Source organism: Vipera berus (assembly GCF_964194415.1).
Source record: "Vipera berus genome assembly, chromosome: 8".
NCBI lineage: Eukaryota > Metazoa > Chordata > Lepidosauria > Squamata > Viperidae > Vipera > Vipera berus.
The window spans coordinates 3,203,040-3,215,140 of NC_138211.1; the positions used below are offsets into that span (position 1 = coordinate 3,203,040).

Sequence of the window (12,101 nt, forward strand, 5' to 3'; positions counted from 1 at the left end):
AGTACTGCAGAAATTCAACTTATATGTCTCACTAAGACTTTATGTCTCTAAAGAGTGCAGAGAAAAAAAGCAACCAAGATGATTAGGGGACTAGAGGCTAAAACATGAAAAAGGTTGCTGGAATTGGGTATGTCTAGTTTAACGAAGAGAAGGTCGAGGGGTGACACGATAGCCATCTTCCAATATCTCAGGGGCTGCCCCAAAGAAGAGGGAGTCAAGCTGTTCTCCAAAGCACCTGAAGGCAGGACAAGAATCAATGAATGGAGACTCATCAAGGAGAAAAGCAACCTAGAACTACGGAGAAATTTCCTGACAGTTAGAACAATTAACCAATGGAACAACCTGCCTCCAGAGGTGGTGAATGCTCCAACACTGGAAGTTTTCAAGAAGAGACTGGACAGCCATTTGTCTGAAATGGTATAGGGTTTCCTGCTTGAGCAGGGGGCTGGACTAGATGACCTCCGAGGTCCCTTCCAACTTTGTTATTCTGTAATTCTTTGCTTAGCGTATGTTTATGTTTTTTATGACAGTTGCAGCACTCACATAATCACCAATTCAACCTTCCCAGGGGGGCTTCCAATAGGCAAAGTCAATGGGGGAAGCTGGAGTTGCTTAATGACCACGTGTCTCACTTAAGAACTGCAAATATTCTCTTAACTCTGTCCGAAAACGGGTGTAAAATTGAGCCTGTCTCACTTATCAACCGCCCTGCTTGGCAACTGAAACTTTGATTCCAAAAGTCACAATCCGAAGGCTATCCGTAGACCTATGGGAACATGCACTTCAGTCTATTATTTTGCCCTAACAGACCAATATCGATGTTTTCCCTCTTCTCTTAGCTCATAAAATTCTCACTTCTTGGGGATAACAGAGACACGAGTGGAGCATGCTGTTTTGATTTTCAAAATTGGTTTTACGCTTGTTAATGCCCTGAACATATTTTTTTTTAAAAAAAGGCCAAACTAAGCTGGTTCAGAAAGAACTACAAACTGGAAGGATTATTATACCAAAAATCCTTTGCCAGTGTAGATATCAGAATGCAAGGAAAGTGCTTAAGAGCAGAGCTGGCTTTATAGCTCGCTAAAGGTAAAGGTTCCCCCGCACACGCGTGCTAGTCGTTTCCGACTCTAGGGGCCGGTGCTCATCTCCGTTTTAAAGCCGAAGAGCCAGCGCTTGTCCAAGGACGTCTCCGTGGTCATGTGGCCGGCATGACTAGACGCCAAAGGCGCACGGAACGCTGTTACCTTCCCACCGTAGTGGTCCCTATTTTTCTACTTGCATTTTTACGTGCTTTCGAACTGCTAGGTTGGCAGAAGCTGGGACGAGTAACAGGCGCTCACTCTGTTACGCGGCACTCGGGATTCGACCCGCCAAACTGCTGACCTTCTGATCGACAGGCTCAGCATCCTAACCCACTGAGCCACCGCGTCCCTTTTTTATACCTCGCTAACTCTCCTTTATTTCTGTTAGGTAAAATTACCTAATTTTACTCCTTTCATTATGCAACAGACTAGATACAGCTTTAATTCTGACTTGGTCCATGGGTTTCTTTCTTTCAACAGCTGCTCTTTCAGGCTAGAAATGAGGGTGTTTTTCAGTAGAATTCCTGTTTTCTGATGGAGTTTATAGATGTTGCAGTTGGCAAGCATTGGACTGGGGAAGGCGAAAATGTGGCCTCCTTGTTTGAAAAACTGTGAGCAAAGTTGTTTCCTCCAGAGCTTTGTGGTGCAGTCTTTCCCACCGCGAAAGAAAATCGGAACACTGAGAGAGCTAGTTCCTTGCCAGCTTCTTTCCTCCCTACTGGAATATTAACTTTCAGTTTTTCTTTTCAAAGTAGGAATTCCGTTGGAAAGGAACAAGGGGTCTTGCCTTGATTTATTGACCAAGTGCCTAAATTACAGCGTTTCTCAACCTCAGCTGCTTTAAGACCCGTGGACTTCGATTCCCAGAATGGCTGGCTGGCTGGGAGATTCTGGGAACTGAAGTCCAGCGGTCTGAAAGTGGCCAAACGCTGACTTGTAGGCTTGCTCGTAAGGCCCTATTTCTCCCTGCACCATCTACTCCCTCCTGCTCTATAGCCTCCTAGGCTTCAAATACATATGCATTTCAAAAAGAAAAAAACCTTAGTTTTTTTTTCTTGAAAACATTTTGCTTCTCATCCAAGAAGAACTGAAGAAGCTTCTCGGATGAGAAGCGAAATGTTTTCGGGAAAAGAAAAAAAAATGAGGAAGTCTGAGCACCTTTCAAAAAGCATCTTTGAGGCGCTGCCAAGAGGCGTTTTCAAGAATCTGGCAAGTATGGGTGGTCCTCGCCACAAGTGACTCCAACATTTCTGCTGCTAAGGGAAACATTTGTTGAGTGAGGTTCGCCCCATTTTACGGCCTTCCCACCGTTGTTAAGTGAATCTCTGCGGCTGTTAAGTTAGTCACCCTGTTGTTAAGTGAATCTGGCTTCCTCCATGGACGTTGCTTGTCAGAAGGTCACAAAAGGGGATCACGTGACCCCGGGACTCTACAATGGTCATAAACAGGAGTCAGTTGACCTGTGTCTGAATTTCGATCACGTGACCATGGGGACGCCTCAGCGGCCGTAAGTGTGAAAAATGGATGTAAGTTACTTCTTTCAATGACATTGTAACTTCAAATGGTCACTAAATGAACTTAAGTTGAGGACTACCTGTATGGTAGAAACACAGGTGTGTTTTGCACAGGTTTTTTTTCCCCAAGCCTCCTTTGAATGGCCTTTTTGATCGGGCTGGTGTCAGTTCAATGTCACAGATGATGCCATACTGCAGACATGTCAAACACAAGGCCCGGGGGCCGGATTCGGCCCGCGAAGTGGTTTCATGCAGCCCGCGAAGCCATCCTGGAAAGAGTGAGGGAACGGTCCCCACTGCCTTGGCCCTGGCCCAGAGACCCTCCTTCTGCCAGAGACCCTCAGATCTGTCCCACTTCTGCCCAGGCCCCCCATAGGCACCCTTGATGCGAACGATGTAGAGCTGGCCACGCCCACCCAGTAGGCCATACGCACTCTAGCCACGCCCACCCAGTAGGCCATGCCCACCCTGACCACGCCCACCCGGCCCCCTGAGGGCAACCGCAATGCTGATGCGGCCCTCAATGAAATTGAGTTTGACACCCCTGATACTGTCATAAATGAATTGCTTCTTTAGAAGATGGGTCCCCAATCACCGGTCTGTGGACCAGTACTGGGCCATGGCATGCCACCAACCGGTCCGCACAAACAAGCAAAGCCCCATCCGCAGGATGCAGGCAGCACACAAAACCATGCACCCTCTGGTCCGTGGAAAAACCTTTCTCCACGGAACTGGTCCCTGGTGCCCAAAAGGCTAGGGACCTCTGCTTTAGAAGAAGGGGAGAGGACATAAGTCTTTCCCTTTTTTCACAAGAGATTCTTTACGTCGGAGACCGGTTGCAACACAGCACTGTGGCACTGGAGGCAGCTGGCGCTAACCTTAAAAAAAATGGACCGACATCCAATCCCTTCTATACTGTCACACCAATTAGGAGCTACCTCTAATTGGTTACAGCAGCATCCTATGTGTCAGCAAGGTCAGATATGGGGTGAATTCTTTTGGGTAATGAGGTGGAACTACAGAAACAACAGTCCATTGAGAGAACAAAGGGGGTATTCTACGAACATAGTTGCTTCTTAATTATGGGGTGCATCTTAAACAGGCTTGGTTCCCAGAAACTATGGTCAATGTATTTTCTCCTAGTTTCACCAGATTTTTTTTTTCCTTCTTCTTCTTTTCTTGGCTTTCTCCGTGTTTTATGGCTGACTGGGTTTATTGTTCCTTGGGTGCCTGGGAAGGTAATTAGAGGAAGGAGCCTTTTTCCTTTATGATGATAATAATTTTATCAAGCAGTATACTGCCTGACTCTGGTTCTGGGTGACTCACGACAATGGAAGAAATTACAATAAAATCAGACTTTATTACTCTAGCTAGCACCACTCTTGATCCTGCTGCAGCACCAAGAAATTCATCTTAAAGCAGAATGAATGTGGAACCAGCAGAGTCTACTGCCTAAAGATTCTGAAGAGGAATTGCCTAACATTTCATGAAAATAACCAAGGGACAAAATGTTCTAGGGGTGACACAACAGCAATGTTCCAATCTCTCAGGGCTGCTACAAAGAAGGGGGGATCAACCTATTCCCCAAAGCACCTGAAGGCAGGACAAGAAATAATGGATGGAAACTAATCAAGGAGAGAAGCAACCTAGAACCAAGGAGAAATTATTAATTAATGGAATGGCTTCTGTCCAAAAGTTGTGGATGCTCCGTCACGGGAAGTTTTTAAGAAGATATTGGAGAGCCAATTGTCTAAAATGTTATAGGGTTTCCTGCATGAGCAGGGGATTGGGCTGGAAGACCTCTAAAGTCCCTTCCAAATCTGTTACCCTATTCTGCTATAATTCTTCGAATGATTGAAACTGAATCTGGAGATGTTGACCTGGAGTGATTCTTCAAAGGACCACAAGGGGTCAGGCTAAATCCATCCTACAGTAAGGCAGTGAGAAAGTTGCATGAAAAAAAATCTACATATTCAGATTCCCCAACTTTTCTTACTAAGAGGAGATAAAAAGCGATAGTCATGCAATGGATCACACCGATGTACAAGCACATCCACTTTTCTTTTGAAAAAGAAAGACGTAATTTGCTATTTGCGTGAAAGTTGCATGGAAAAAAAATCTACATATTCAGATTCCCCAATTTTTCTTACTAAGAGGAGATAAAAGGCGATAGTTATGCAATGGATCACACCGATGTACAACCACATCCACTTTTCTTTTGAAAAAGAAAGACGTAATTTGCTATTTGCTTGCTCGTACAAGACACTAACTAAGTTAAAAGTATTGGTTAAAGAAAACAATACATTGGAATACAAAAAGGATTTGTCAGATTAAGGTTTAAAATAGAATAGGCTACTATTTCTGGTAGCCCTTCATAGACTTTTGCTAATTAGAAGTGAATGATGAATTGTTGCAATTTGATTAGTAATAAGGAATGTAGAATGGGCCTTTCGGATATTTACTGACACCCCCACCCCCAAACCCCAGCTATTAATGAACTCATCAACCCTTGGAGATTGATATTGACTATTTTTTTGTGGGGGGGGAGGGACATGTCAAGAAGAGAAAGTGGAGAAAGTGAGCTACATTGAGATTTTTCCACCTGCTTTTGTTGTGATGGGCGAACCTCAACCAGATATCCATCGTAGTTCTGGTTCTACAAAGTAAGAAAGAAAACAGACATTCAGGCTTTTGTGCAACCCATTTTCTTTTTAATTCAGAAACATATGAATAGCGGTTGCAGGAATTGAGTAAACCTAGTTTAAGGGGGGAAAAGGACTACGGGTGACATGATAGCAGTCTTCTGATGTTTGAGGGGCTGCCCTCTTCTTTGTGGCAGCCCCTCAAACATCAGAAGACTGCTATCATGTCCACCTATTCTCCAAAGCACCAGGAGGCAGGACAAGAAGCAACGGATGGAAACTAATCAAGGAGAGAAGCAACCTAGAACTAAGGAGGAATTTCCTGACAGCTGGAACAATTAACCAGTGGAATGGCTTGCCTCTAGAAGTTGTGGATGCGACAACATCGGAGGTTTTTCAGAAGAGACTGGACAGCCATTTGTCTGAAATGATATAGGGTCTCCTGCTTGAGCAGGGGGCTGGACTAGATGACCTCCAAGGTCCCTTCCAATTCTTTTATTCTGTTAAAACGCTCAGGGAGCTGTTGCCGTTTAGGCTTTTGGCCTCTAAAGTTTGCATACTCTTACAATGGATTTTCAGGTCCATCCCCACCGCCAAATAGCCGAAACTCCCTGTGACTTTAGAGGAAATAAATTTTGAAATCTCCAATTTCAAAAATGAAGGTCCCTGGCAATTTGCATAAAGCTCACCAAAATAGATGGCTTTGCATAATTTGAATATAGTTTAGGCAGCTCCCTCTGTGCCTATAATCCTCTGATCCACAGCAACTTTTCAGCAGATGTCAGGTGTGAGCAGCTCCTAAAAGAAGCACATCTTTAACCACAACTGTATTCATACCAGACCACCCCATTAAAAAGGGGGTGAAAGTAGCTGAGGAATTCCCCACGGACGGCTGAGGAATTCTGGGAGTTGAACTCCACACTTGTTGAAGCAGCCAAATATTGATTTAAAGGCAATTAAGCCTTTAGCTTTTCTGGATTGGACCAAACAACCAGCAGGGCAAAAGGATGGTTTTCTATTGTTTGTTAATTTTTACTACTTAATATTTTTAATATTTTGTATGCTTGCTTTTACACAATGCTGTAAGCTGCCCAGAGGCACCTTACAGTGAGATGGGCGGGATATAAATTTAATAAATAATCAGGGCTTTTTTTGTCATAGAACGCCCAGAACGGAGTTCCGGCACCTTTTTTGGATGGAACCTTGTAGGGTAGGCAAGGCGGGTTGTATGACGTGTGTGAGTTCCGGCACCTTCTTTTTTTTTTAACAAAAAAAGCCCTGTAAATAATAATAATATTTCTTCCTCTGCCGGTAAGTCTCCCTAGAACTATTGGTAAGTCAATCTCCTCCCATCGTTTCTTCCTGGCCCTTTTTCTATTTGGGCAGATCACTATCACAAAGACTTAGTCACTCGGTGGCGCAATCTAAAACACATTTTGCCCCACCACATCGTTTCGAGCCCACACAGTCCTGCTTGAGCACAGGTGGGCATCTATGTTGGCTCAATCAGGCCCCTAGGACTGGGTCGGTTTTGGGGTCTTCCAGATCTGGAGCCCCCCACTAAGACTTTGCCACTGCAGAGGTCTCCTTCTCAGTTATGCATGCAAGAAGGAGCAGGAAGCCAGCCCTGTTCCGGGAGAGGGTGAAGATCCAGAGCCACCTGGTAAGCAGACCTTAGTGAGTCTGGCTCCTTTCCCCCTCCCCATCCCCCCCCAAAACCTTGCACACAAACACAACACACTGCACAAACACACACATACCCTGCCTGCCTGCCTCCTGCTCTGCCCCACCCTCTTTCTTCAGGGCTGTTGGGACGCAGCCCAAATGAAGCTACTCATATGCAAATGGCCCACTTTGCATGGGACTCCGGCCAGGATGTATAATATATATATATATATATATATATATATATATATATATATATATATATATATATATATATATATATATATATATATATATATATATATATAAAGATATGGAAAAAAAAACCAACAAAGATTGCCCGGGATGAGAAGTGTCACGGGGGCGCGGCTGCAGCGCAGGTAATGTTCTCACCTGCCTCAGTGCAGTCAGGAACACTAAGCCGAGCCAGAGGTGCGAGCCACAGCTGGCCAGCTGGCAAAGAGGCTGGTGGAGAGAGGAACTCGGCAGAGGGGGGAAGCTGGCAGCCCCAGGGGCCACCTCGGTGGGTGGGGGCTGGCCGGGGACCAACAGGTATTTCCCCAACAGCAGGATGGTGAATCTGGACTTAAGACACACAGGTAAGGGCTGGCAAGGGCAGGGCCAGGGAGGGGGAGGACGCTTAGGGGAGGGGGAGAAAGAGGGAGGCCTGGCTCCTAGTTTCACCTAGGGAAGAGCCCCCCACCCCAGGATGGCCCAAGTGTCAATTTCGCCCCAATCTGGCTGGGAAGTTGCTTTCTTCTCCTTGGGACATTGGAGGAGCAGCACATATCAGACTCAAAGCGGACTTGAAGCAAGAAGTGGGGGAGGGGTTGGGAGAGGAGCTCTCAGAGCCCTCAGGGCGGGGGGGGAGATTCGGGGGGGGGACCTGAAGGGGGAAGGTGGAATCGTCCCCTCCAGGATAAATCGCAAGGCTGTCGGCAGGTGGAGGTGGCTCCACATTGTGCCAGGTGACTTTCCGGGTTGGATAGTGCTGGGTTAGCTCTGTCCCTGAGAGAGCGGTTGCCCTTTGCACGTGCTCTGGAAACCTCTCCCAGCTTCAGGTTCTGGCCCTGAAGAGTACTAGCAACGCTGCTGATAGGATTTCTACTGATCGTAGCAACTCTAAGGAGAGCATCTTGGCTCCAGGACAGGGAGGGAGCTGGCTATGAAGCCTCGTGGATTGAAATAGTTCAGTGACGGAGCGTCTCTCGTAGGTCCACACGGGTGGATTGTTTACCTTGCACTAGGTTGTGAGCCTGTGAGTCCACGCATCCAGAGGATTGGGGAGAGAAGGTGAATTCTGTTGTTGTTGTTTTTTTTTAAGATCTGGGGCTGTACCAGTATTCAGCCTGAGGCTAGCAATGGATCCCGTCCTACTCTTAGCAAAGACAATGGCAGGATTTGAATTCTAGACCTCCCACCCCACTTCCTGGCATCTATTCCTGGTTAGCAATGAGATTACAGAACTAAATAGACTCAAATAACAAGACAAAGCTTTTTCAACCGCCTTCTCTTTTTCCTATGAGTTATCTACCTTCTCCTCCTTCTCTTAGAGTCTGTCATCTCCTTCTCCTCCTCCTTCTCCACCACCACCACCTTCATCTATTCTTTCTCATCTTCCCCTCTTCTTTCTCTTCCATTTTTTCTTTCTCATCATCCATTCCTTCTTTCCTTCTTCTCCTCCTCTTTCAACTTCTCCTCCTCTTTTCCCCTTCCCCTTTCTACTCCTCCACAATACCAGAAAGAGCTAACCAGGCTCTGGATAACAGGACACTAAGGAGGACTTTTGAGCCTGCAGGGAACTTCTTCAGTAGAGCTCTCAGGACCCCTTCAGGATGGTTCTTGTCCCGCAGAAATGCCAACAGGGAGCCAGGAGGAAAGGGGATTGGTGTCCAGCAAAGACATCGCATTTGTGGAAATGTAGCATTAAAATAAGTTTGCCGTGAGAACTTTGGTAGCTGGCTCAGTGGGTTAGGACGCTGAGCTTGTCGATCAGATGGTCAGCAGTTTGGCGGGTCGAATCCCGAGTGCCGCATAACAGAGTGAGCGCCTGTTACGTGTCCCAGCTTCTGCCAACCTAGCAGTTTGAAAGCACGTAAAAATGCAAGTAGAAAAATAGGGACCACTACGGTGGGAAGGTAACAGCGTTCCATGCGCCTTTGGCATCTAGTCATGCCGGCCACATGACCACGGAGACATCCTCGGACAAGCGCTGGCTCTTCGGCTTTGAAACGGAGATGAGCACCGGCCCCTAGAGTCGGAAACGACTAGCACGCATGTGCGGGGGAACCTTTATCTTTACCTTTAGCATTAAAATAAGTTTGCCGTGAGAACTTTGGTTGCTGGCAATGTACTAAGATAGATGATAGCTAGTGAATCATCAGAGAAAGGGGGAGAGAGATAAGAGCAAGTGAGGAGAGGGAGAGGAGGGAGAGAGAGAGAGAGAGAGAGAGGAGAGAGGAAAAAGAGGGGGATGTGAGGGAGAGATTAGATAGATAGATGATAGATAGATAGATAGATAGATAGATAGATAGATAGATAGATAGATAGATAGATTATAGATAGATAGATAGATAGATAGATAGATAGATAGATAGATAGATGATAGATAGATAGATAGATGATAGATAGATGGATAGATAGATGATAGATAGATAGATAGATAGATAGATAGATAGATAGATAGATAGATAGATAGATAGATAGATAGATGATAGATAGATAGATAGATAGATATAACAGACCTTGAAATGCTTACAGCAGCCGAAAAGGAAAACTAATAGCTAGAAGGCCAGATGCCTGCGAAACGATTTTATTTCATTTTTAAATTTAAATGGAAACTTAATGCAATCTCTCTCCCCTCCCACCCCCATTTTTACCTTGGCCCCAGACCCCCTTTCTTGGGTGCAGCACCTGGAACTTCAGGCAGGGTGAAGCACAGGGGAAGCACTGCACCTCTTGTTGCAATCCAAATTGTTCTGGATTCTGATGTTCAGAAAGAATTGAGTGCCAGATCAGGGATTCAGAATCGCTGTGTTATTCGATATTATCTTCTTTGCACAATGTTTCTCCTTGAAAAGAACAGCTACTTCTCCCCCAAAAAAGAGAATACTTCTCTAGCTCATTAATGGCAACACCAGCAATTGGATTTTGTGTGTCTGTGCTTCCAAACATAGTATTCTTACTATTGCAAGATGATAATCCACAATAGGCATTCGTACAGTTTTCTGTTGGAGGTTTGCCGTCCCATTTCTCCAGACAGAGTCCTTCATATTCTGCTAACATCTAGGAGAGATGGCTCAACGTATTTTCAGTGAAGGTGATGTTTCCTGAGAACATCTCAAGAGCTACGTCAAATCCTGAATTTTGTCAGGACTTAAAGATATTTGCAATGGTTTCTAGCACAAATTCAGAGTGATGGTTTTGATCTATGAAATCCTAGCTAGGTGATCTGAAGGATCCCTTCTTTTGCAGAAAATTGTCTAGTTGTTGAGAACTTCATATCACATCAATGTGGCGTGCCTACTTGTCAAAAGAGACCAGGATGAGTCCAAACTGTGGATTTCTTCATGGTGGGGGCCACTTTCCTGTCTCCTTCTCTGCATCTGTTCACTCAGCACCGTCTCTGGTAAATTGCAGGCGCCACTTTGATGTTTACCTGGACTTCAGTTTAAGGTGATGGCTGAACTGAGTTCCCTATTAATGTGATGCTTGCTATAATCTTGTTTTTCATTGAAGAATTGTAAACATTGTAAGCATCATAGAAAGCCACAGATAGTTTGAGGAATAATAATAATAATACAAAGACCTGGAAATAGAAATAGAATGACTGTGGCAAAAGAAAACAAAGACAATACCAGTAGGAATAGGCGCCCATCTGGAGCACCCTTGGCATTGACAAAATCACCTTCGGTCAATTGCAACAGGCAGCTTGAACTTGGAACAGCTGACATCCTGTGCCGAGATCTTTAACACCATCAAATAACATCTGCTTATCCCAAATCCTTGTGAAGGACTCGAAATAGGTGAATTAAAATACCAAATCCAGTCTAAACATCTGTCTGACTATGCAATAACCATAATAATAATAATGGCATAAGTCTCTGCTTCAGTTTGTTCAGACATTGTTTAGCAAATGTACCCATAACAATGACATGATTAGCAAAACAGTAGTCCCAACTCTATCTTTGGATCAACTAATCATTCAGAGCAGACATCACTTTTGTAGATAAGTCGTTCATGAATAAATATGTCTATCTAGGCAAATGTAGAAGCACCAACTTCCATGTCTATTTTAATGCTCAGTTTTTCTCTCCCAGAGAGACTATCGCAACATGTGATAGCCAAGATTTCAAGTTCTGACTTGCATATTGATTAAATATACAGGCCACCAAATTTCAACACAGTTCTGGGCAACCTGCAGAATAAAACATTTAAACCAACTTTGTTACATTCCCCAAAGAAACAGGTAGGCATTTGAATTGGTAGCAGAGAGCAGAGGACATACGGAATGGCCTTGAAGGACAAGAGGAAGAGTCATCATCCATGGTCAGATAACCAGGGCTTGATCCCAGGCTAAAACAGTAACTTGAAAAACCATCTCAGACAAACCCTTCTCTAGGTCCAAGGGTAAAGTGCAGGAGGAAACCCATTCAGACATGCAAAATTCTGTTACTAGAGCTCTTACAAGAACATAATCCTGATTTATGTGGCACTGATTTTTTTTCTTAGTCTGGTCTACCTTCATGGGTTAACACAGACCATGTTCAAGGACTAACCTGGACATTTCTACCCTAATTATGACATTAGAAGGAAAAAAAATTCAGAACTTGAAAGTTAGTATGCATAATCAATTTGGGTTGATGTAACTATGCTGCTCAATGAAGTGTAGAACTGATGGGGTTTTTCCCCCCGCTTGTTCCTGTAGAAAGTTTGTGTTGAAGTTTTGGAAGTCCAGAAAAAAAGAATAAGAGTTAGAAAATTAAAATCCTGTTTACTATTTAGCCAAGGAAAGGGTTCTAGAAGACTGAAGGCTAGATAGCAGAGCTTGAAGAATGGGGATGTATTTGCTTGTTGGCTTATTTGCACATATGTTACCCTGTAGATTCACTTTTCCAAACAATCCTGAAGCTGTTATTATGATGCGTTCCTCTTATAGCATGGACACAACAACAGCTTTTGAATTGTAACCTCCCTTC

The 12,101-nt window shown here is 44.5% G+C and overlaps 1 protein-coding gene across 1 annotated transcript in view; it reads left to right on the plus strand.

The window, feature by feature from the left end:
• Window positions 1-7,474: 7,474 nt before the first annotated feature.
• The window catches only part of POU2F3 (POU class 2 homeobox 3), a gene marked incomplete at both ends in the record, with an annotated part of 55,333 nt that continues 50,706 nt past the window's right edge, over window positions 7,475-12,101 (plus strand). Inside the window, one exon of the mRNA XM_081333750.1 lies at window positions 7,475-7,502. Coding sequence (XP_081189876.1) covers window positions 7,475-7,502 — 28 coding nt within the window. The remainder of the gene's footprint in view (window positions 7,503-12,101) is intronic.